Below are 24,870 nucleotides of genomic sequence, written 5' to 3' on the forward strand. Positions count from 1 at the left end.
TCAAGTGCATCAGCTACACACAAAAAAACGTCTGTAATAAACATGCACTTACTTCCTCTTCTACCTTGCATTTAAGGCAAGGCTGTGAGCAAGTACTCAGCCAGTTATCAAAGTAATTAATAAGGTGTAAATTCAAATACTGAAAAATAAGCTAGAGTTCTGAACAAGTGAACAGCACTGCTACAAAATAATTAAGGACCACCTCATTTGAAAGCACAGTATTACATTTAAAACTTTATCCTTTCTCCTGAGGCAGAATTAGGCATTCAGCTTACATACATCGTATGTCCCAGTACAGCAATGATGAGTAGCAACTGCTCTGTCAGAAAAAGGTTGCCACATCAGCTTTCATCAGTGAGGAGCACACAACTGTCCTTCCCACAACTTAAAGCATCTTAAACAAAGTCTCAAAAAACCTTGAACACCTAGTAACTTGGCAAATTAGCAATCTGACACCTTCTATTTCTCTCTTTTCAATAATGTGACTAAATAATTTATAGCACAATTCAGAGAACTACCATTCTGTTTTCAAACACACATTTAAGTGCACTTAGGAGTTACTTACGGAGCTCCCCTTGGTAGTTCCATAACAAAGGATAAGTTTTCGGTAATTGTAGATACGAACTTCTGAAAAAACGTTTAAGTGGTTTGGTATGTCTTTGAAGAGAGGAGGGAAAAGAGAGTGAGAAAACCACAGTAATCTGAGAACACATAATTTTAATGAAAAGGAGGTTATTTCTGCACCTGGTAAGGATCGTGCAAACTCCAGGACACATTCATACAGCCGAGCAATACTGTTCCAGTCATTAAGGAACATCTCAACAACTTTGCGACCTCCAACTGGTTCAGATAGCTGGTTTTCATATGTCAGGTAAACATGACGGGTTGGTCCTAAAGTGTTAGCAGATGGTAAACACTGATTAAACTAGTGGTTCCTAAACTGTGGTTTACAGACTATGAGTGAACTGCAGCAAGTGACCAGGAAGCATATTTAAATAATAACAGTGCATCAACTCAGCAGTCAAAATTTTGATTCAGGTACACTGGGGTTTACTACAAGTCTTAAGAGCAGACAGCTGTCCAGGAACACCAAAACATTAGAACTACTACCAGAGAAAGAAACAAAATATACCAGTCTTCCTAAATAAAACTTACCTTGCTCCCTGGATGAAGTGCTATTAAGTGGACAGTTTGCAAACACCAGCTCAGCCACCCACGTGCGATTATTTCTACCTTGTAACCGGAAAGTGCAATCAAGAAGAGATCGGTCCAGAGCCTTCTGCGTTTCCTCGTTTACGCCTTTACAGGGAGGAATTCTATTCATGATTAAAAAAAAAAAAAAAAAAAAAAAAAAAAAAAATCTCAATTGTACACAGTAGAGTTCCAAAACAAAAAATACTACCTTCTAACATTTCCTGAAGGACTCCCAAGTCTGGACATGAAAGAATGAACAAATCAACAGCAAAGACAGCTGTACTGCACAGCAAGATATCCTACTCCTCTTTAAGGACTGTAATAAGTGTGTTAGAAAAGCACTCCGAGTTAAGACCAATTTTTATTCACCAATAAAGTTGAATTTGCTGGATTCAACACCAGCAAATTACAGACTGTTAAGGGATCGGCTGAATTGCCTTGATCTCCTGGTGAAGTGAGAGCACTCCAAAATAAAGCTTTTGTACAGAGCAACAAGCCAAAAAAGATTAAAATAATAAGTTCTGTGGCAATCTGAACTCATGAATCAGTTTGTCTCCTAGAACAAGCTCACTCTAAATGCAATGAACAACCTGGCAATTAGCTTAGTACATACTAATTTATTCATATGCCAATGTGAGAATTGATCTCAGGGGACAGACTGACACTTAAGTAAAAACATGTCAAACTCTTTTCCAAATCCCTTGAGAATCTATCCAGATTTCATGTACCACCCTTAACTTCAGCTCACAAGTTCTCAGCATTACTATGCTCATATGCAAAGTTAAAAAGGAAGGGCCTGATGCATTTAGAGACTGATGCCTTTATATCACTATACATTTCTGCAGCATAAAAGATATTAAGAAGGTTTTACTCCAGGTGTCTTTGGGTTTTGGTTTTTTTTTTTACATTTTAGACTGATATAATCTGTTTTGCTTCATAACACAATCCAAAGTTTAACTGGTGAGGCTTGAAGTAGGCTCCAAGAAGTGTGGATTGCCAGGTAGAATGCACTGTGGTCAACAGTTGCAGGTCCAGTTAGTGGCTGGTTGTGGCTGACATTCCTCAGAGATAACACAGAGGCCAATACTATTTAACAATTTCAATAACTTACATGATGCAAAGGAATAGCAAGTTTGAAGATGATGCCAAACCAAAGAGAGCACGTAACATGCTGGAGGACAGGGGCTGCCATTCAGAGAGATCTCAGATGGCTGTAGGAATGATTTAACAGGAATCCCACGAGCTTCAGTGAAAACAAACGAGAAGTCTTGCACTTAGGCCTAAATAACCTCGAGCAACAGCACACAGTGGGGACTGACTGGTTGGGCAGACGCTCTGCAGAAAAATAACTTGGGGGCCTGGGAGACAGACTGAACAGGAGTCAGCAGTGTGCCCTTGCAGCAATGACAGAACATTGCATCCTGAGCTATATTAACCAGGCAATCAAGTGACTACTCCCCTCTAGCCAGAATTTGAGATTGCTCTGGTCAGAGAGGGCACAAAAGTCCTTAGAGATTGGAAAATGCCACTGATCAGCCCTAATCTGAGCAAGTTTGGACCAGATGACCTCCACAGGTCCCTTCCGCTCTTAAGTTACTGTACAGTTCTCAGATGTTTCCTCTACAATTTTTTTACCATGCAATCATCTTTTCTGGGATTCTTTGCGTTTTCCTCTGCAGTATCACATACTGGTATTTGTCAAATAACATATGGAGTACATAGGCCTCTGATCTGATCTAAAATTGCAGTTGCTTGGATTTTAGGATTGAGTACTGTCAGACTGCTTTCAGAGCTCCCCAGTGTAAGCTAACGAAGAAAACAAGTTATAGCTAGCTCTATGTCTACTCTTTATTTTCCTCTTTCACCAGCACTGCTTCACATGAGAGTGCAACACACACAAGACTTTTAAAAAACCCAACCAAAAAACCCCAAACCAAAAATCTCCCCCAACCCCAGTATTTTTTGTGTTAATCTCCAGATGATCCTTTTTTTCCTCTCAAATGTATGTACAGTAATAAATGAAATACAGGACCATATCCTCTTACTTTAATAAACGTATTGCATGGCTGAAGCCATCTCCTTCTACTTGTACTCCTTGGTGAGGAATGTCCATATTAGATAACTAGGAATGAAGAAGAAAAATGTTATTGCAAGCAAAAAGTCAAGCAAAATAACTAACTTTTTCAAGGATTTTTTCTTGTCTAAGGGTGACAGATGTTTCACACACTCAAGCACTGGAAAGTCAAAAACCAGTCTGTCCAATCTGGTATAAAGTTGTCTCCCACAAGTGTGTCTTTCATACTCTCATTTCCCTTTTCCTTCAACTTTTCAAGCTTTTTGCAATGCTTGATATTATAAAACCAGCTCTAACAAGACTAGAGCAACTCAGTGTAGAACATCAAGTCACCCAGGCTCATCTGGCAGCAGAACTCCAAAGTGAACACACGACCACAAGTTTGCCCAATAGCTGCATCTAGGAGTAGTAGAGGGGAAGAAAGGAAACAAAATACTTTTAAATACATACCTCCATACGAAGCCCTATAAATGGCATGTTTGTATCACACATGGCTACAATATGAGCTAGCACTTTATTGAAGGCACACATTTCTCCCGACCGTTTTGGTTTCTTAGGTTCTATGGAACATGGATCACCAGATAACTAGAATTAAAATAAAGACAAATGTACTTGCACATTTGGAGTAAATGTTTTGAAAAGATGTCAGAGAATAATCTCATTCATCCAAGTTTCAAACTAATCACACCCTGAGCACAAACTCCCAAAAGGGTCTGGTTGACTTCACGACTGAAGCAATTCAGTTAATTTTATAAACACATCCTTCCCTAAAATAGTATTTACATATCACTAAGCCGTAACAGCCTGACCCCAAGAAGCAACTCTTATCAGCCCCTGCAAGTCTTTCAAAGACTACACCTACATGGCACAAAGCATATCACTGCAGATACCAGTGCTCTGCATATACAAGCTACTCTAGCCACCTCAGCACAGTGCTCTGCCGTGGCTCTTCATAGCATCTCAGAAGGCTTGGCATGAATGAAAAGACAACTGTTGTAAACTAGTTTCTCAACATCTCCCAGGGGAAGCAGTCCAGAGAACCAAGCCACAATACAAGATGCTTGGAAGTCTGTATGGCTGACAACACTACTGAGGCTGGTATTGATGATCAGAACATGTGTTTAGCTTTCATGCTTTATAACTAACCCAATGGCTCTTGAAGCACATACCTTGCGCTTGACTCCACTCTTCATTTGTTTCCCACTTTTTGTGTCTAGTACCAACTCTTCAATGTTTGGTTTGAACTGCTGTAGTAAAAGTGCAGTAGCAGGGCTGTCATCCCCTTCAGCGTAGCTCACAGAGAGAAAATGGTACTTGTACTCTAGTTCTGTAGGGTTACCAGGAACATCAAACATCTCTACAACCTATATTTAGACAAAACAACAAATTGAGAAGACCCTCAAGCTAAGAATATGTCTACTACTATCTCCCCCTCAAAGACAAGACATTAGTCTTTTTCAAGATACTAATACTGTAGCTAGGAAAGGGATTCAAGAAGAGAAGGAAGACTAAACTTTCAGGAAACAAAGAGAATGGGAAGGTTGCTGAGTAACAAACCTTCACGTCCCCTCCTCTCTATAAGCCTGACTGCTTAACAAACTCGCTGAATGAAAGAAGGGAGAAGGGAGAGTCAAGGATTACAATTACTTGGTTCCTAATGCTAGAGTTAACAGCACAACAAACTGTCTGGTACATCCATGACGGGGAGCAAAAGACAGAAGCATTTTTCAGTTACTTACAATGTAGTACTGTGGAAGGCGAGTGAGTTTGATAAACAATTTGTGTTTGGAAAGGTTTCCCACTGGATGGCTAGCATAATTAGCTAGTTGAAGAGTTTCACTGCTCACTGTAGGCAGATGCTTTATAGACTGTTTGCAACGTTGCTGTCCAAGCCAGAACCTTACATTGAAATAAAGGTATTAGTACCCTGAGACTGCCGTTAGTGTCAAATTAAGCTGGTCATGTTCTAAGTCAACGTCTATCACTGCTCCACAAGTTATATACAGAAAATCACACAGAAAATTTCATGAGTTCTTATATTCTTATTACTATCTTTACATATAGTCTTCAGCTTAACAGACAGCTGTTAATTTAAGAAGAAAAGCCCTGAAATTATTCCCTAAAGGAATAATAATAAAAAAATTTTTATACACCACAATATGAAATTACAGTATAAAAAAGAAGGGATAAATTAAAACCCATGCAGATTACAGATATTTTACAATTTGGAATCTTTGATTACTTTTTGCTATAGAAAAGAAAATCTTTGCTCCCATATGCTGGTAAGCAACACAGTAAAAAAAGTCACCAAAGCTGAGCATCACTTCTGGGTTATGTTATAAACAACTCAATCACCCAAATAAGTTTGGACATGGAGAACCACATGAAAGACATCAAATTTATTCTATTGTTTGGAAATAATCTTTGTCCTACTCCAATGGATTCTGGCTATAGTGGCAAGGCCAGAAAGCCTAGCTAGGCTTGAAAAGGAGCTCAGAAACGTGTGGCTTGGTTTTTCAGTCAAACTTCTACTGAAAACAGCAATGGAAAAGTGTGGGTGCTCAGCATCTCTCCATCACGACACACATTTATTCTTGTAGATACATGTTAGGTATAGCTGTCCTAAAAGACATTTCGTGGGACTGCCTAGCTTCCTCAAAATCTGAAGCATTACCCAAGCCATTATCTCTTGAGTACATTATTTATAACAAAGGGAGGTTGATTAGTTTTCTCCAGGGTGCCAGAGCTTCATGCGTCATTGTGCTTCTTTTAGAAGCAAAATTCCTCAAATAGAGGTTTCACCCTGCAATCAGCTCAGAGTACTGGGAATTTCCAAAATGACAGAGCAGGTGGAACTTAGTTTTCATGCAGATGCAAACTGTATTTGTATTATTCCCTACAAACTCTTATGGGAGTCAAATATATCTTGTGCTTAAATCTCAGGGTTTTATGGAAGAAAGATTAGAGGTTTAAACCAGCAAGGGCTGAAGTGTTAGAACAGATATTATTTAAATCATCCTAGGCCACTTCCTGGTTTTTCCTCTGTGTTGTGAGAAGGGAGATTGCTCTTGCTGAGAAACAAGCGGAGTTCAGCTGTAGAAACAGAGTGGAATAAAGGAGACAGAAAATGAACATGAACACAAAATGAGATCCTCAGGAAGCAAGTGGTCTGCTACTGAATTAAGGTGAAAAGACTTCATGCAGTGTGTGCATAGAAATACATAAGGCTACCATGTAAGGGGACAGACTAAAGGAGGACTAGGGAATCAATGCCAAGCAAAAGCAGAATTTCCTCCATCCATTTAGAGGAAATGGCAAATACTCAAGGTTGCTTAGAACAGCAAAAAAGTATATCCCTTACTGTGGTAAAACAGAAAGCCATGCAAGTGTGATCGTCCAAAATACAAATATGATACTTTATTCTATGCAAACTAAGTGAATCACTCAAGTCACTTACTTGAGCTGCTGAAGCCAAGGAATGATACGCTTCATATCATCATTAACAGACTTCTCTATGTCATCGAGTGTCAGTTGATCTGCAAGAACATTAGGTGAGTGAATGGTCTTTTAAGATCTCCTCTTCAAACAAAATTTTGACCTTTTAATAAAAGTGTCTCATCTAATTTAACAATCACAGAATCATAGAACAGCCCAGGCTGGAAGGGACCTTGAAAAAGCAACTGGTCCAACCTTGCACAGGAAAGGGAGACTAGATAAGATTATCTAATACACTGTCCAATTGCATCTTGAAAACCTCCAGTGATGGAGTCTCCATCACATCCCTGAGGGGCCTGCTTCAGCGATTGATTGTTTTCACTGTAAAAAATTTTTTTCCTATATTGAGATGGAACCTCTCCTGGTGCAACTTTTAGCTGCTGTCCCTTGTCTTCTCCACACGCGTTCATTGTGAAGAGTTTAAGATACGCAACAAATGATTCATAATGCTTGTAAAACCACAGTAGTATGTTATTAGGCAAATAAACTAAAAGATATCGCTTTTCTTCTTTTCTTAGGTAATCTGAAACCTGAACTAAGAAAAGAAGAAAAGACTTAGACAGTAACTCAAGCTGTAGAAGGTCACATAACACAATTGTCAATCGGGTCCACACAAAATGACTGCATCCATTAATAGTACAACCCAGGAATCATGAGTCAAAGAATATGCACTGCAATGAGGCCTAACAATATTTAGTCTGTTGTCCCCTTAAAACATACCTAACTGAACTGTGACTCTTAAGCACAAAGATACACTTCTCAGTTTCTCAAACTCAGATACCTAGGTGATGACTCAAGTTCATTTGCATTACCTTTATTTACTTACAGAATTTCACAGATTTGACAGAACTATTCATACAAAATTACCTCAGAATGCAGGATTCTTGCAAGATATTAAATAGAACCTGGTTTTGCACCTACTTACCAACACCATACAGCATCAGTTGAAACATTCCAGAGTGGAGATCAACAAACACATGCAGGCACTCTGATCGACCACATGGTTCCAAAATTGGAATTACAAGAGTTGGAAGAGCCGTCTCAATGAATGCTAAACAAAAATTGATGTTAAAAATTTGATACAAAATTCAAATTCACCATATTAAAAATTAGCCCATTATAATCAAAAAACCTGTATTTATAGAAGCAATCTTCACTTGCACATTATTACACTGTTAATGTAAAGAGGGAACCAAATATAAGAATTTCTCTGTGAAAATAGTGCTAGTAACAAACCACTGAGAAAAGAGATCAAATTTGAAGAAAATTACTAATCTTTAAGCATCTTTTAATTCACTGCTTCATGATTATAAGATCAATTCAAATTCTAGTAGTTTCAGCAACAGTTTAAGTGAAATCTGATCCAAAGCTAGCTCAAGACAGTGCAAGATTTGCTTTCAATTCTGAACATGTACAAGTTCTACAGTAGACCATTTTTAACTTTCAGCACAGACTATAATGCTCTACCAGCTTCATCTATTATATTGTATTTACTGGTATGAGTATTTTAGAATTGTCAATGCAGAATAATTTAAAGGCAAGTCTTTTTAATTCTGAACACATCTCCCTTTATTTTTTTCATATTTCTTATTTAAATTAATGAAAACAAGAAACATCAAGAAAAAAGAAAACCATTCCTAGGCACAAATGGAAATTAACGTGAAACAAACTTCAGTAGAAAACACATACAATTGTCATTAACATTGTAGCTCTTAAGAATGGCTTTCAGCTCCTGGAGTTTTTGATGAGATCTTGCATGGACGCTGTCTATTAGGAGTTTTTCTATTGATAGATGGTCAATCTGTAAAAAAAGAACATACTTGAGGAAATTCAAATTTTGTGTGTAGACTTTATACATTAGTATGCTGGAACAAAGCTACTTAAAACAATCACTTCAGGAAGACTTTGCTTAGAACTGTGATGAACCAAATGAACTAAACTCAAGTATTTGGATCACTATAAAATACAGCAAACATCAGATTCTGCCTGTGCAGCAGGCAGTGGGAGGGTTTTTAAGAAAAGACCAGAAGAAAATGTAAAAGAAAAGAGGTTTCACAAACTATGCTGTTACCACTCCCTGTGCAGACCTACTTGTTCTGGATCAAAGCTGGGGTATTTTCTAGCTTAACATGCATCCATTTATAGCTAGTTTAAGGTAAGGAAAAGAAGACTCACAAAACGCTGCAAACCAACGCTTTATTAGAATACAGTTGTCTCTACACAAACACATATGTAGCTGTACAATGAAATACAACACACTAGTTTTAGTCCTGCCAATGAGACAACAATGCAGTGAAAATGCAGTGGCAGAAACTGAATATTAGCAACCTTACCGAACTCAGGAGTATCTAGAGCCCTCCATCTAAAACATCTACAGGCTGTTGCACTGCCAGTGCTGAAGCTTATGTCAATACTTATATTCACTGTAAATTACTTGTGCAACCTAAATTAAAGCATTTGCATTTATAGCCATTCACTTTGCAGTCATATTATTTACATATTTTGCATAAGCAAAGCTACAGATTACTTCAAAACTTTTTTCTAGTTAACCTCACATTGCTTTGAAAACTGTTCAAGGCAAATTAAACTCAAATTTTATTCTAGCATAAGAGATAAATGCAGAAGAGGTTTATACTGGAACCAAATTACAGAGAATTTCAGTACATGCCTTCATATATACCAGAATGACCTTCCCCTAAAGACAAGCTTTCCAAGACAAGGCCTTAAAAATCAAGTGTTTATCCACCCACAAGAGCATTTTAACTCAACAACTACTATGGGTTAAATCTTCCTCACAAACAAGTGACTACTGGTTACAGACTCCAATTTTCAGTAGGTTAATGTATAATAACTTGCTTAGACAAACATATTTGTTCATGCCACTGTTTTATATAGTATCTTAAATAAACAGAAACAGTGTGCTGTCTACGTCATTACAGCTGAGATCATTATTCAAACACTAGAACAGCAGTGTATACATAGCTGATAAAATTTTCAAGCTTAGAACAAGTAATTATAAAGGGACTCAGCATTAACTTTGATAAATCTCAAATTTACAGTGGCCTCGTATCTTAATCTACAGTCTGTAGACCTGATTTGGTGAGTTTAGGATTGCGTCAGCTCCAGTAGAACTTCAGCATATGTTTTAAATAAAGCATATTTTCCTGGATTTAGGCATAAATACAGTATCCTTGCCAAATTAACTGTATATTTAGTGGCCTAAATATGCTAATTTAAGTTATTAAATAAGTAAACTTGGTATATATTTACTATACTAATAGTAGAATTTCTACTCTAGCAGTAGAGTGGAAGGCTACTATACTCCACTAAGTTTCCCACATTCCTCTGTAGTCCAAACATATGAAGTTCTTGACATTCACCATACAGAGACTTGTCTGACAGACTTGGTAAACAAGATGGGCCAAGAGGCTCAAATACAAGGTATGTACAGTAGGTGAAGGCTGTCATCAGTAGAAAGTTCTGTAAAGACAGGTGAAGAATCTGAGCTGGTGAAATTTTCCCTGTGGAAAAACCGTACTGAAAGTTTGAAAAGTACACCATTCACTCCAGTTAATAAACTCTTAAAAAACCCAAACACTGTAAGAAATAGTGATAAACGCACATCCTGATACATCCTGAACGCACAGCCAGACTTGCTGAGGAAGTTACAGAAGACTTATTATAAAACCTAGAATGCAGTTTCTCTTAGATATGATTAACCAAGATCTAGAATTATCACCACTGAAGCCTTATCCAAGCTGGAAGTTGACTGCAGTTACTGATTTTGGATCATTTGAACAATCACACCTTTACCATAAAAGAATTTGAATACAAAAGCACATTCAAATATGCCACATGACACAATCTGGTTAGTGATAATCTAATATCTGTAACAAGCAAACCACATTAGGTCTTCTGCACAAGATTTCCAAACTATAACATAAGATTTTCTAAGGTGAATAGCACTGCTGGGTAGCCAATTCAAGCATCATGGGGAAGCCGATTTTCAGAGGAAGTTTACACAGCATCTCTGAGACAGGAAGGTGAAGAACTGGTGCTCTCTAAAGAATTTCAAGCCAAACACTAACTGTAACTTAAACTTTGCTGTTGTTTTCCCCTCAGCCTCAGAATTCTCTTGAAAGTGGTCTATAACACACTGTGAAGTAGGTGTAATTTTTAAGATTAAGGCAAGGCCAGCAATTTGTAACAACAATTTTAGGTCCCAACATAAACACAACACAGTCTGGAGTAACTGCTTACTAGAAATCTTAGAAACAGCTCTTATAATAGAAAAAGAGTGAAACAAGTTGACAATGAAAAGTATTTTTAAGTTTTTTATTCATAAAACTAGATGCCTACTGCAAAGCAAACCTTTACCTTCATAGCTCTTTCCATCAGTTTGGAATCACAGGCTGGCAGTGGAGGCTCATGAGATATTTGTAAGGGTTTTGAGACATCAGTCTCATCAATCTTAATAGTGACCTTATGAACAGATGCAGTCCCTGTTTTCCTGCCAAGCACCTGTTGACTTAAAATAAAGAGAATAATTAAACCATGTAACTGGAATAGCAGAAAATATGATTTTTCAGTAGCTAATCCTTGACTCTGAGAGTTCTGGTTAAAAACAAGATTATGTCAGCTGAACTGAAAAAAGCATTTATTTTAGTTTACATTTAAATGAAGAACTGTCAGTAAACTATAACTACATAAAGAAGTTTTAGATGGCTGCAAATTCAACACAACCAGAAGAGCATGTGGATTGCTTTTTTGAATTATATCTAGTGCAAGTCAAGCAGTAAACATAGTAAAAGACTGACAAGAAACTAATTAATTTGTTTAGATAACCACATAAATACAAGCTGATTTATAACTGTGTCCACTGTTCCCCTGTACATTAATGTACTTCCCTCACTTGCCTACAACTTCAGCAACATGTGTAGGTACTTAATTACAAGAATTTAGAAGTCTCACATCAAAAAGAAAGTACAATTCCGAAAATTCTGGCTCAAGCTTAGTAAACAAAAGACCTCCTATTATTTAATTTATTGTTTGTTAGCCACCCTTTTAAAATTAACTTACTTCCAAACAGAGAGCGAGAGACATTTCCCTGCATGATATCGCTCCACTTGCACAAGGTCACCCCAGCGCTCTCGAATCAGCATTAGTGTTTGCGAATGCAAGACTTCCAACTGAAGTGCTAAGCAGAAGGAGTCTAATGAACTGAGTTAAGAAAATTATGAGACCTCCAAAAACTATGTACAGTACATAAATCCATTTGTCACAAACATCGGACAAAATGCTGTCTGAAAACACACTAATGTACTAATCCAGAGATAAAGACATATAAACAGCATGAAATATTTCTCATTTCTTTTTCTTCTTTTTAAAAAACACCCTCTTATTTAGGGCAGGGCCTTAGACAAGAGTGACACAAGAGCTTTGCTTTATAGATTTTTAACTCTGATCATCTTTTAGGGAGGTTACTAAAAAAGAAATTCACCCTATAGGTACCACATGACCTATAGGTACCACATAACCCCATGGTCACCCTAAAATAACATGATTCTGTTTGTTTCTGCAGAAACTGTTTCACTGAAAACCATTTTACATTTTCAAGCAATTTGCCCTTTGCACACAGAAAATCACTGCACTACTTCCTGCACATGTATATCTTATTTTAATATTCTACTCACTCACTTCTCTCCCCTCCCAGTGGGATGGGGAGGATGAGCAAAAAAAAGTAAAACTCAGGGGTCGAGATAAGAACAGTTTAATAACTAAACTAAAATAGTAATAATAAAATATAATAATAGTAATGAAAAAATATAACAAAAAGAGAGAGAAACGAAACCCAAGAAAATACAAGTGATGCGCAGTGCAATTGTTCACCACCCACTGATGGATGCACAAGCAGTGATCTACCCCTCCCAGTCAACTCCCCCCAGTTTATTACTGAGCATGATGTTCTATGACATGGAATATTCCATTGGCCAGTTTGGGTCCGCTGCTCTGGCTCTGGTCTCTCCCAGCCCAACTTCTTGTACACCTGCACATTAGCAGGACATGGGAAGCTGAAAAGTCCTTGATTTCTCTAGCAACAAATAAAAACATCATGTCTTACCAACATTCTTATAACAAATCCCATACTGAATCCAAGACACAGAACTATTCTAGCTACTAAGAAGAAAAATTAGCTCTATCTCAGCCAAAACCAGGACAGTACCTCACTTCTACCTTTGCTGATTAAATGTGTACCATCAAATTTTACATGCTGGCACCTGAGAATAATTGTTTCCAAGGCCTTAATTTTTACTCCACATGCAGACATTTCCCCCTAGTTCAACAAGGAGTCCATTTTTCTTGACTTCTAGCTACCAGGAAGAGCAAGGCCACATTAAACAGCTTATTCAGAAGCAACTTTCACAAGGATACGCAGACAGCTGTACATATCCTGAAGTGGCTTTTCATCAGCAAACAGCCGCGACTGGACCAACTGATGGATGAAGTTGATCTGCATGCTGTGAACCAAGGCTCGACCATCTTTCATGAATTAAAAATAACTTAAATTAGACATCAGGAGACTAAGGATTTGAAATAATTAAATAAATTATAAAATATAAAAATAAAAATTAAGATACAACTGTCTGAGCAATTTCCATACCAGAATTTCTAACAAAACAACAAAATCCTTCGCTTACTCTGGAAATTTCAGTCAGTCTGCTACACTGTAATAGTCTACCATTGTTAAGTTATTAAAAGCACATAGAGCAAGCTGAAAACAGGACAAGTATATACAGCTTCATTACCTGAGGCTGTAATATGCAAGAGACCTAGTATAAACAAGACTTATCAATACCAGAGATGAACATCATGTTAAAAAAAAAGAAAGCGTGAAGCTTTGATTTCTTTTTTTACCACCAGTTTCCTTGTCTTCAACCAAAATTTCCAGTTTGAGAAGGCGCCAGGGGATGTCAGGGTCATCACCCATCACTGTCAAGGTGGCCTCAAACTCACCCTCAACTCGGAACTTCACACGGCCATTTGCTAAGGAAGAAAAAAAAATGGTTTTTTTTTCACTCAGTCTCCTAAGACACTTCAAAATATCAGTGTAGTAGCTCCTGGCACTCACAATGAATTACATCCTTATGGTTTCTGTGTCAGAACCAGTGTAAATAAGCAGCACAGACATATCAAATTGTCCTGAACAGCAATACTTTAGTCACAGTAACTTGATAACACTTGTGCTACTTTATTACACAGCAACACTAAGCTGACTACTAGCCTGACAAATTAGACAAACAAAATATCTGGCTTAGTTTTTTCCAATTCATTGCTGTATCAACAGCGAATACTTTAAGCAATATTCAAAAGAGGTTCAGAACACGATCTCAGCCCAGGCTGAAATCTGGCTCTGAAAACATATCTCACTGCAAACCATTTATTTAACATTAAAGTATTATAACTCTATTTTCATACAAGGAAGATAATATTTTGCATAATTTATAATATGCATACAAGCCAAGATTGTGTACACTATTTATCTAATTGACATATATAACCTCACACCTTTACGAACACTGCTATCAGTTTCAGGAACTGGGAAATTATGTAAGCAAGGCCATAAAGAGAATGAGTGGCAGAGCAATCACTTTAGTACTTACTATAATCTGCAGGTCAACCTTCTTAATCACTTAACAAAATATGCCATATACCTTTACAATTTTATACATAGAGGAATATTCCTGTAGAAATTTTAACCATTTTAACTCACAGAATTTCATTTTTTAAAGTATGCCAGACATTTTCTTAAAACAAACCAAAACCCAAACCAGTCATTGAAACGTTTAACTGAAAAATCTGCAGCACTCAGACATATATCCATTTCCATTAGACAAAAACGGCCTAATACTGATATGTGAACAATTGCAATAGGAACTAGTGAAAACTACTCCTAAGATTTTTCAGAAATTCTTCAATATAGGTCTGTGAAGGTATGGTTTACACACAGCTAGTCCAGTTCCTGTAAAAAAGGTCATCTTAGTGTCTAAATGAAAACAGCTATCTGAAAACAGATTAAGAGATCTGGCACTGCAGTGAGCCACAGAACAAAAGGCATGCATAAATACGAACAAATTTTACGCATGAAGATGAATATCAACACAGATTTTACAAAGCAAGATTAGATTGATTTAAGTTCAAAGAGCTTCTACAGAAAGACCTAACACTTAATTAAATTGCATGTTAACATTAACTTGAGATAAAGCAGGCTCTTTCATAACACATTTGCAAAAAGAGCAATACAATGTCTACAACCTTTTGCCATTACTTGCACAGGATTTCTTCTTGAAAGTAAATAGTATTTCAGCAATACTATCAGTGCCCTCATTTTTCAAAAGGACAAAACACGTATTTTGATGCTATACAGAAACAGGATCTCAGTCTTAATAAATGCCTAATGGTCCCGCTTAAGCTATCTTTTAGCTTTGCTTCAGCACTGAAGCAACAATTTAAAATCAGCCTGCAATAATGTATTCTTCAAAAAGTAATTCCAGTTCTTACCAACTGTAAGATTTGCCAGCTGTGGAGGGAGATCTGTAGTAACTAGTCGGTGTCGAAGAATCTGATTTAGCTGATGAAGTGTGGTTTGCTTCTCACTCTTTGTTATTGGGTCAGGAGGGATTATTTTATCCTGTTAAAATAAAGACAAACAAGTCTACATATCTCAGACATGTACAATACATTGACAGTAGCAATGGTGAAAACAAACCAGACTTGAAGTCTTAAAATATAAATGCTACAGGCCATTACACACAGTGAAGTTTTGTACCTTACACTTAGATTAGTTTTCTAGTTGATCACATTTTACCTGAGACTAACCACCAAACAAAATTGCTCAACTTGGATCAATTAAATAAATTCAGGGCCTTACATCAGACTAAACTTGGTTTTAAATACTAAGATTTGAAAGCCATTCCTTATCTGTAGCTATAGCTCTGTCAGAGGTAGCACTATTTATATCATTTCACCAAATCCAGTTAATTCTATATTTTAACAGTAAGAAAAGGCAGCAGCCTTAAGGAGAGCTGTTACGTATTTTCAGTACATTTTCAAACACAGGCAAAGCCTCTGAGAATAACAGATGTCAGCATCTCCTTTTCACACTTCATTTTTCTAGGATGGTGGCTTATCACCTGCAAATAGTTAAGGAACCAAGGAAGAACAGTTGCTACTACACTCATCCTAGAGCAGAACGAGTCTAAATGGAGAGAATGTTTTACTAAGAAAGCTTAACTTGTGCAAATTGGTAGTGCTCTGCATGAGACAGAGACACTACAAACACTTGGCACTAGGCGAGTATTAAACTACAGTTCCATTTGCTCATAAACAATCAGTTTCATTAACATGCATTTGATACTGTACAGGGGATGTCCCCCCCCCCACGCTCGACACATGGTAACATTATTTACCCTAATGCAGGTAGGCAGCCGTGGGTATGATCCAGTTGTCAGAACATCAATAGCATATGGGATAGCAAAACTCGGCAGACGAGCATGAACCAAAGCATCTCTAGCTAGCGATGCCAGACGATCAGCAGTGTCCACAAACAGAATGGCTTGCTGATCTAAAAAACTTGATATCATCTGTAGGGGACAAGAAAAATAATAATAATAATAATAATAAAAAAAAGGTGTGTCCAAAACCTGCACAAATCAATGCCCCTTTTTATTCAGTTCACCTAGTGCACATGGCTGAGGTGATTTTATCTGTCACCTCCAATTAAAGTGATCACATCTATAAAACAAAGAAAGAATGAACATTCTGGCCATTCCTTACATTCACATGCAAATACATTTTAAATGCGCATGCCACTTTTGATGCTGTGGAGGATCTGTAAAGCCTCACAGCCCTTTATCTGATGATTGCTACTGGAATGCAACCATACTTGTTTGTAATCACTCGGGGCTTGTTTTTTGCAACATTCTAGACTTTATTCTTACTTAACCAAGAGCAGGATGAAAGTGATAATAAGAACTAACACACTGAGATCACCATCTTCCCCATCCTATCACCTTAACCCCAAAGCACTCCTGAAACTATATGCAGACAAGCCTTTCATTTTTTGCCACTAATGAGTTTTTAGGAACATGAACTGTTAAAAGACAAGATTATACAATTTCTAAATAGGAAGAATTTAGTTATAACTTAATATTCATTTGCCTATGAACTAGGGGTTTGGTGTTTGGGTTTTTTTTTATTTCTATATTAAAGTTAGGGTGTACCGAAATCCCATCACTGAGACATTATTTCATACCAAAATCTGTTGCTAACTTACCGCACATTTTTCCACCTTTCCAGCATTATTAGCCCATTTGACTAAGGCTAACAAACGAACAAACAGCTGGCGAGTGCGACTTGCAAACTGCACTATTTCTATTTTTCTGGAAAAAAACAGATATTCGTTAAGCCAGCGCTCAGATACATAATAAAGCTGCAATTTAACTCTGTGCCAATAAAAAAAGCAGTAATGATAACTTCTAATTGTGTTAATGGAGGCATCACAAATATATGGCTTGTCTGATTAGAACATGGGAAAAAAAAAAAAGAGCTCCCAGTTCTAAATACCTAAATGCTAACAACATACATGGATTCTGACCAATCAAGACTGTCTGGAGAAACAAAAAAGCGTACTCACATGAATTAATCACTGATTTTCAGAGAAACAATTCCATAGTGAACTCAACTGAATTATTTTTATACCTTTTACAGGATTTCCCCGGGGTTTATGATTAAGTTTAATATAGACAAGGCAATATACCTAAGGGTTACAGGACCTGGCAGTAACATTAAGCTGACATTCACTAAAAAATACACAAGACACTAAACAAAGTATCATTGGTAATTTTAAGATGTCTTTATGCAGTATGTTACAATATGCTAACACTTTGCCTGGGGTAGTGGGGAAGACTACAAAATTCCCCCCACCCTTTTACTTTCCTCCCCATTCCTGCCTTGCAAAGAAACTGGGATAAGGAGAAATTACTGATAGTCAATATTCCTTCCACTGTGCTTTGTATGAAATAGTCAAAATGAGGCAGTGTATGTCTGCATGTCTCACAAGTTGTTTTTTTGTAAAAGAACATAACAGGGGCACACCCAGATTTTCCCCCTTCATAACACATTTACATTGTAGATGCATTACACAACACATGCACATCTACAATGTAGATCTGTAATATATACACTCTGAAATACCATTTCACCTACTGTTTACAGAGGTTTTTCTCCCTTTCTACACGTTCAGTTCACTAATTTCACCATGGTTTTCTAGCTACTTTGAAAAAAAAAAAAAAATATGTTTTCCTGATATGGTTTTCAAAAGTAACAAAAGCATGTGGACAAAAAGAACATTAATCAGTGCAACAGATATTGGTCTCTACTAAACAGAAATCATACCTCCTGATCCTAATCTGTAAAACACATAATATAGATAGAGCTTGTTTCTGCTGAAAGTGTTGGTGTAATGAGGTTAACTCTTTTGTGCAATAAGTAAAGCATAATCTGCTTGTGGCAGATGAACATTCAGGCCAGAAGCACAATACCATCTGGTCCAGTTTCTTACATTATATACTACAAACCTCATCCATGAGCTTGGGCATTAAGCCAATAACTTCTCTGCATTCTAGAGCATATGTTTTCGAATGGCATTCAGCCTGATGCTAACATTTCAAATGGTGGACAAGCCACAATACATACATAATGCTCTAATAGTAACCACACTATGAAAACAAGATGTTGAGAACTCTGAAAGATACAGAAAAAATTTATGGGATTTGAAAGACATCTACAGTGAAATTTCAGAAAGTCAGTAATCTCTCAGACAAACTCCATATAGAAGATGCTAAATTCTAGTAGTTATGTCAATCAAGCTGCTGTGGTGAAAACAGCACAATAGCAAGAAAAATTGAAACTGATGTTCTGTGACCAGAAGTCAAAGGTAGACACCTCCCGCCTCCCAAAAAAGATAAAAGCAATTTAATAAAGAAAATTATTGATAAAACTAGACACAGTGTTCCAGTGACTGTTCCATTAATACCACATGTGTGAAGTTACAGAAGACTTGTTACTTCTGCTTGACAGAATTCTGCTTTCAGAACCATCACTGCCATCCCTGAATGACAACTGCATTGGGAATTCACATCCATCTACTTCTCTACTAAAAACCCAAAGTCTTTCAATTTTGCTGGTCCCTTTGTCCTTCATTATAGATACAGGACCTTACGTTGGGCTGCACAAAAAAATTTATTCAAGCAAGATGAAACTTAAAGAGTACATTTACATGGCCTATAAAAGCAACGCACATCAAAAAGCTTTCTAATGACCATGGTACTCAGTGTGTTCTTTACTTTGGTCTTTACTGCTAAGTTCCGATCTCAGGGATTTCAGATCCTTCGGACTAGCAGCTGAGTCTGGAGGAGTAAAGCATTAGCTGCAGTAGAAGACTATCAAGTTAAAGACCACTTAAGCGAGCTTGACATGCATCCAAAGATGCCGAGTGAACTGACCCATGCCACTGTAAAGTTGCTATAATATTCAAAAGGCCACAGTGATCAAAGGTCTTGTTGACTGGAAAAAGGGAAACATCATGCCTTTCTTCAAGAAGGCCAAGAAAGATCTAGAGACCTATAGGCCAGTTGGCCTAAACAGTTAAGAAGAAAATTAAAGGAAGAAATCATTCTAGAAGGTACATCCGGATAAATAATGAACATGAAAACAGCCTGGGAACAGTCAGCACAGATTTGGCAAGGGCGAATCATCCCTGATCAGCTTAATTGCCTTCTACAGGATGAACAGCTCTGTGATCAAGGGGAGAACAGAAGATGCATTTACAATGACTTTTGCACAGCTTTTGACAAGACCCCCTATGGTATCCTTGTAGCCAAGCTGGTGAGATATGGCATGGGTAAGTGGACTACAGGTAGGTGAAAAGCTGGCTGGACTGTCAGGAATAATAGTCTGTGACTGGCCATCAGCTGGATTTTTTTAATGCTGATTACTAGTGGTGTTTCTTAAGGGTCAATACAGGGGCCAATACAGTTTAACACCTCCATGATGTGAAGGAATGAACTCTTTGTGGAAGTTTGTAGGTGATGCCAAGCTGGTGAGAGCAAACAGAGGGACCTCAGCTGGCTGGAGGAACTGGCTGACAGGAACCTCAAGAATTTCAGCAAAACCACATGCAAAGTCCTGCAACTACAACCAAACAAAAGCACAGGCTGAGTACTAAGTAGCAGCTGGGGAGCAGTGCTGTAGAAGTGGACCTGGGGGTCCTGGTAGACTGGTGAACACGCATCAGCAATGTGCCCTTCCAACAACAACAGGCAGTATTAGCACCAGTGCAGCCTAGGTCAAGGAATGTGTTTATTCATCTCAAGTCAGCATTTGGAGACATCTGAAGCATTACATGTAGTTTTATGATCCCTAGACAAGAAAGATACTGCTGTACAAAAGTGGGCTAGATGCTGGAACGCAGGACATACAAGGAGGGGCTGAGGAAACTGTGTTTGCTTCTGTTTAAGAAGAGAAAGCTGTGGTGAGATCCTACTGCCATCTTCAAATATCTAAAGGGCTGCTATAGAGATGAAACCAGACTCTTCACAAAACTGCAAAAAGGACAACAGCCACAAATTAAAACAGTGAAAAACTAGACATTAGGAAAACAAAGAAGCACATAGTGAGGCAGTCAAAGACTGAAGTAGGTTGTCCAGAAAGGTTGCAGGATTTCCATCCCTGAAGATATTTAAAACTTAACTGGACATGATCCTAAGCAACCTGAACCAACTTTCAAACTGACTCTTACTTCAAGCAGAGGGTTGGATGAGGTATCTCCAAAGTACCACTCTAACCAAAATTATCATCTGTGTCCATGAAAGGAGTAAAACACCATTTTGTCCTTAGGAAAGAGTGGAACTCAATGTTTCACAAAAATTAGGTAATTGCACTGTTGTTCAAGTCATGAATAACATTTTTACAACAGTCCCGAATCCTTTATTTAATCTTGTGTATATGATAGAGTCTTTGTTGTAAGTTTGAGAAGTAACAGTCTTGTTCACCAAGTACTGCAAAACCAGTAGGAAAACTGCCTGTTTTTAGGAAAACACTATGTTTATATAGTTCTATATATAGTTGGAAGTATTTTAACATTAATTCTCTTTTAAATACTTCTCAGTGGGAACTGTTTATCTAGGAAAGTAAAACCTTACACCCATGTTCCATTTTCCCACAACAGAATATAGGGCCTTGCAAAGTCATTATAATCCAAGTTCCAGTTAAATCTTACACAGCCATTAATGTATTTAGATAAAAGTTTCCCATATATTATGCTGTATTGGAGGATAAAAAGGAAAAAATAAAGAATACTGAGAAGAAAAAGGTCTCCATTATTAAGAAGCAAGCCCCTGGATTTTCCCCAGAACTCAGCACTATTAATTTTACACAACAGTACTCGTTTTTTTAATCCAACCATTTCTTTCTTGTTGCAGAAGTTATTTATTCCTATCATTGATAACTAATAAATGACCCTTTACAAAGAAGGACCATCTTATACTGCAAAGCATAATTTCCTATCAGTTTTTCTTATAACAGCATTTTTTAACTAGGCACCATAGTAATGAAGTTCAGATTTTATGTGAACTTTATTAGAGGATAATAAGATCACATCTTCACCAAAGGATGTATGCCATGTCACCAGGCTAGCTTCAAGAAACAGAGCTTGAAGCCCAACTACTGCTGTCATTACAGCTCTCAAAGTTAGGAAAAATAGAATAGTCTGGGTAATAATACTACACTCCTCACAGATTTCCTCCAAGAGCTGGTAATCCATTTCACCAAGAATAGTTGTAAGTCAAAGTTAACAAGGATGTGAACATTTAATTTCAAGACCATTTCAATTGCAGGACATTCTTTGTAACTGTTGAAGGTTGTCTTATTTTCTTTTATCTGTAAACTCTTAGGCCATAAATTGTTGCTCCAGACATGTGTGCCCCACAAAGGAGATTCCAAGAAATGCTAGACATCTAGGTGGGAGAAGCCCCCCACCAGTATGAGGGAGCTGTGGACCAAAGCTGAATGTCATTTCCACAGCAACTAGAGTGATAATTAAAAAAAACCCCACAACACTCCATACCAACAAAAAACAGATTGTTTCTCTTCATAAAGTAGTATGCATAAGGAAAAGGGCCTCAAGAAATTATCCCAGGTTACAATTCCTGAAAATGGGATTAATTCCACAACATGTTATGAGAATTTTATAAGATTTGGTAACTGAATTAATGATCAAGCTGGTATACATAATTCTTTATTAACATTTTTAGGAATATCATGGTTGCTATATGTCTCCAAAGAAAACTAGGTTAATTAGCATGTTAACACAAATAAAGGAAACAATCTTCTGACAGAGTCCATAAAATTTATTCAAAGAAACAAAAAAGGAAATCAAGTTCTTTCAACTTGGGGAGTGGGGTGGGAGTTGGCAGCGGGGGAGAAGGCTTGTTCTGGTCTCTTACATTTGTTCTCTAATAATCTTCACTTCAAAAACACATAGAACAGAAGCAGAAAGCAGTTCTCATGACAAGAAAGATCAGGTAACATGCAAAAAAAGCAGAAAATAGGTTTGTACCATGTTTTTATTGTTGAACTGCTTCTTCTGAACAAAAAGTTTATTTATCACGCTAACTAGAATCTATTTAGGTTCTTGAGTTCCCTTTCACATCAGCTTTACTGTGCTTCAAGATTTATGAAGAGAAAAATGCCCTTAACACAGTTCGCCTATTATAACAGCAACAGTATATTACTGAACAGTGCAATAAAAAAAGAAAAAAGCCCAAACAACCACAAAACCAAAACTATTATTGCCGTTGATGCTGAGAAAAAACTTGAAACTGTGTAGTGACAGCAAGAGAGACAAGGTTTATTTTCTCGCATAAAATCAAAATTTAGGAGGAAAATGGTTTATTTAAACAGTTCTGTATTAATCTTAACATCCTAAACAAAGTTCTATATTTTAACATGACTTACAGATTGTCTTATTGTAACTCACCTTTCCATATCAGTCTTTCTTGGTAATCTATATTAAAACGAAAAAACAAAAAAAACAAAAAAAACAAACAAAAAAAAAAAAAGTGTGTTATATATTTTTCTATTACATTTCAGACTCCTAGAAATTTTGTTAGTCACTTTCAACTGAGGACAAGAACAACTTCTACATACCTATAAAGAGCATTTCAAAATTTTTATGATCGTAAATGTTTCCTAAATACAATGAAATTATATATTTGATAAAGAAAGTAGTTTGACAGCTCTAGAAAGTAGCCTAGTTAAGGGGGGTAAAAAAAGATAAAATCAGGCATCTAATAGCACCACAGGGCACCTGCCACTGCTCTGTACCACATAAGCTGGAAGTAGTCAAAATAATTTAAAAGCTTGACAAAGGTTGCCAAAATCCCAAGACTTCTGCTCATCTAGTGAGCCACATCATATCCCTGCCTGTGCTTTGTAATTGATGACTCTGGCTAATTATCCATGACTAGAGTTAATGAATTCATCGTAGCAATCCTAGAACATCTGCAGCAGATGTTAAAATTCACCGTTTCCTGACTTGCCTGAAATAAGCTTCTCTTCCCTTTTTAATCAATCTACAAGTGGAGAAATGCCATACTTCAGAACTTTATCAACAGTATGTGTGATAGATACTACTCCAGAGAGGGGACTGTATTTCTGCAGTGTTCTACAGGTATCACAGGCATCTCAAAAAAGTTAATTTTTTATTCTAGGACTAGGCTGGTCCTGGTAAAAGAATGAGAAATCATGTTCATGGAGGGAAGGTAGAGAATAATTTCCAGTCAGGCTTTCTACTAGCCAGATCCATACTTCATGGGGAAATACAGTGGAAAAACCAAGCTCACACTGCTTTTGGAGTGAACATCACATAGCTTATAAGCTACCTGGTGAATTAAAGTGCCCAAAGCATTCCCTATGTGTTGTGCACACCACCCATTTTATTTCGTACCTTAATTATGTACTTAAGCCAAAAGGACCTGCTCTACACTTTAAAACAAGAATAAAAGACATCACAGGCACATGCTCCTACAAGAACATGTACAGTATTAACTACTGTCTACACATACCACAAAGACTTCTTGACTGATATTTTATAAATTATTCCAAAGCAAATTAAAATTCCAAAACTCTTCATCCTTTCCAGAGCTTGAACACTTTTAACCCCAAGTCAAGCAAAGGTCTGTTTGCATCTTTACCAGATATGGTACTTTATAAGAACTATACCTATTTTTTTCCATTTGTTCTGTATGTCACTTCTTAAAACATACAGGTTCCCCACAAGAACCCTAAAGTTAAACAAAGAAAAAGGAAAAACTGGTTTGTTCAGAATCCAAATGCTTTCAGGAAAGTTTTTCTTGGCCCAAAAACATTCCTTTGTTTTGCCACTTCAAATACACCTCCACCAGCACAGCAGATCATAAAGTAAATGTAAACAACTTATTTCCCAAAAATAATCAAATGGTATTTCAAAAAGTACACGGGTAACTCAAGGAGTTACAGCATCTGAAAACGTCTGTTTCTCACATTTCAGCTTCATGTATTTTGCTAACAGTACAAACACTACAGTTGGGTTTTCTGACAGGAGCTTCGAGGCGAACTTGGGCACTTAACCAGAGCACCCGCCTGCAGCTGCCCTGCATTCCTCACAATCATTCTCTCTCTTTAAGCCACATCGCTCAGCAGCATTTGCTAGGCCCCTGAACACACCCCGATGCAGAGACAAACCTGCACCAACAGGGCATTTCCCTGGGGTGGGAGAAGGGGAAGAAGCAACCACCTCCCGCCACTCCGGCCCCGGCCGGGCTCCCAGGCAGATCCCTAGCCAGGCCTCCCCGTCCTCCCGGGCTGCTGGGAGGCGGCACCGCTGCGAGCCCAGGCAGCCGGGCAGCGGCAGGGGCAAGCGCGGCAGCTGAGCGGAGCGGGCCGGGGAAAATCTGGGGCACTCACAGGTCGGCCAGCACGGTGAGCTCGGCGTAGGTCCGGTGCAGGAG

General features: G+C 37.6%; 1 protein-coding gene across 1 annotated transcript in view; it reads right to left on the reverse strand.

The window, feature by feature from the left end:
• Positions 1-24,864, reverse strand: part of MED14 (mediator complex subunit 14) — a 37,129-nt gene extending 12,265 nt beyond the window's left edge. The window contains exons 1-19 of the mRNA XM_026846368.1: positions 24,827-24,864; positions 22,860-22,886; positions 17,097-17,202; positions 16,231-16,404; positions 15,323-15,452; positions 13,679-13,807; positions 13,196-13,303; positions 11,843-11,975; positions 11,141-11,291; positions 8,453-8,564; positions 7,689-7,814; positions 6,726-6,804; positions 5,008-5,167; positions 4,438-4,632; positions 3,719-3,853; positions 3,240-3,316; positions 1,156-1,316; positions 745-891; positions 566-657 (exon numbers count right to left, since the gene is read on the reverse strand). Coding sequence (XP_026702169.1) covers positions 566-657; positions 745-891; positions 1,156-1,316; positions 3,240-3,316; positions 3,719-3,853; positions 4,438-4,632; positions 5,008-5,167; positions 6,726-6,804; positions 7,689-7,814; positions 8,453-8,564; positions 11,141-11,291; positions 11,843-11,975; positions 13,196-13,303; positions 13,679-13,807; positions 15,323-15,452; positions 16,231-16,404; positions 17,097-17,202; positions 22,860-22,867 — 2,223 coding nt within the window. The 5' untranslated portion in view covers positions 22,868-22,886; positions 24,827-24,864. The remainder of the gene's footprint in view (positions 1-565; positions 658-744; positions 892-1,155; positions 1,317-3,239; positions 3,317-3,718; positions 3,854-4,437; positions 4,633-5,007; positions 5,168-6,725; positions 6,805-7,688; positions 7,815-8,452; positions 8,565-11,140; positions 11,292-11,842; positions 11,976-13,195; positions 13,304-13,678; positions 13,808-15,322; positions 15,453-16,230; positions 16,405-17,096; positions 17,203-22,859; positions 22,887-24,826) is intronic.
• Positions 24,865-24,870: the final 6 nt, after the last annotated feature.

The sequence above is a fragment of the Athene cunicularia genome, assembly GCF_003259725.1.
Source record: "Athene cunicularia isolate RWA chromosome 1 unlocalized genomic scaffold, athCun1 chr1_part1, whole genome shotgun sequence".
Taxonomy (NCBI): Eukaryota; Metazoa; Chordata; class Aves; order Strigiformes; family Strigidae; genus Athene; species Athene cunicularia.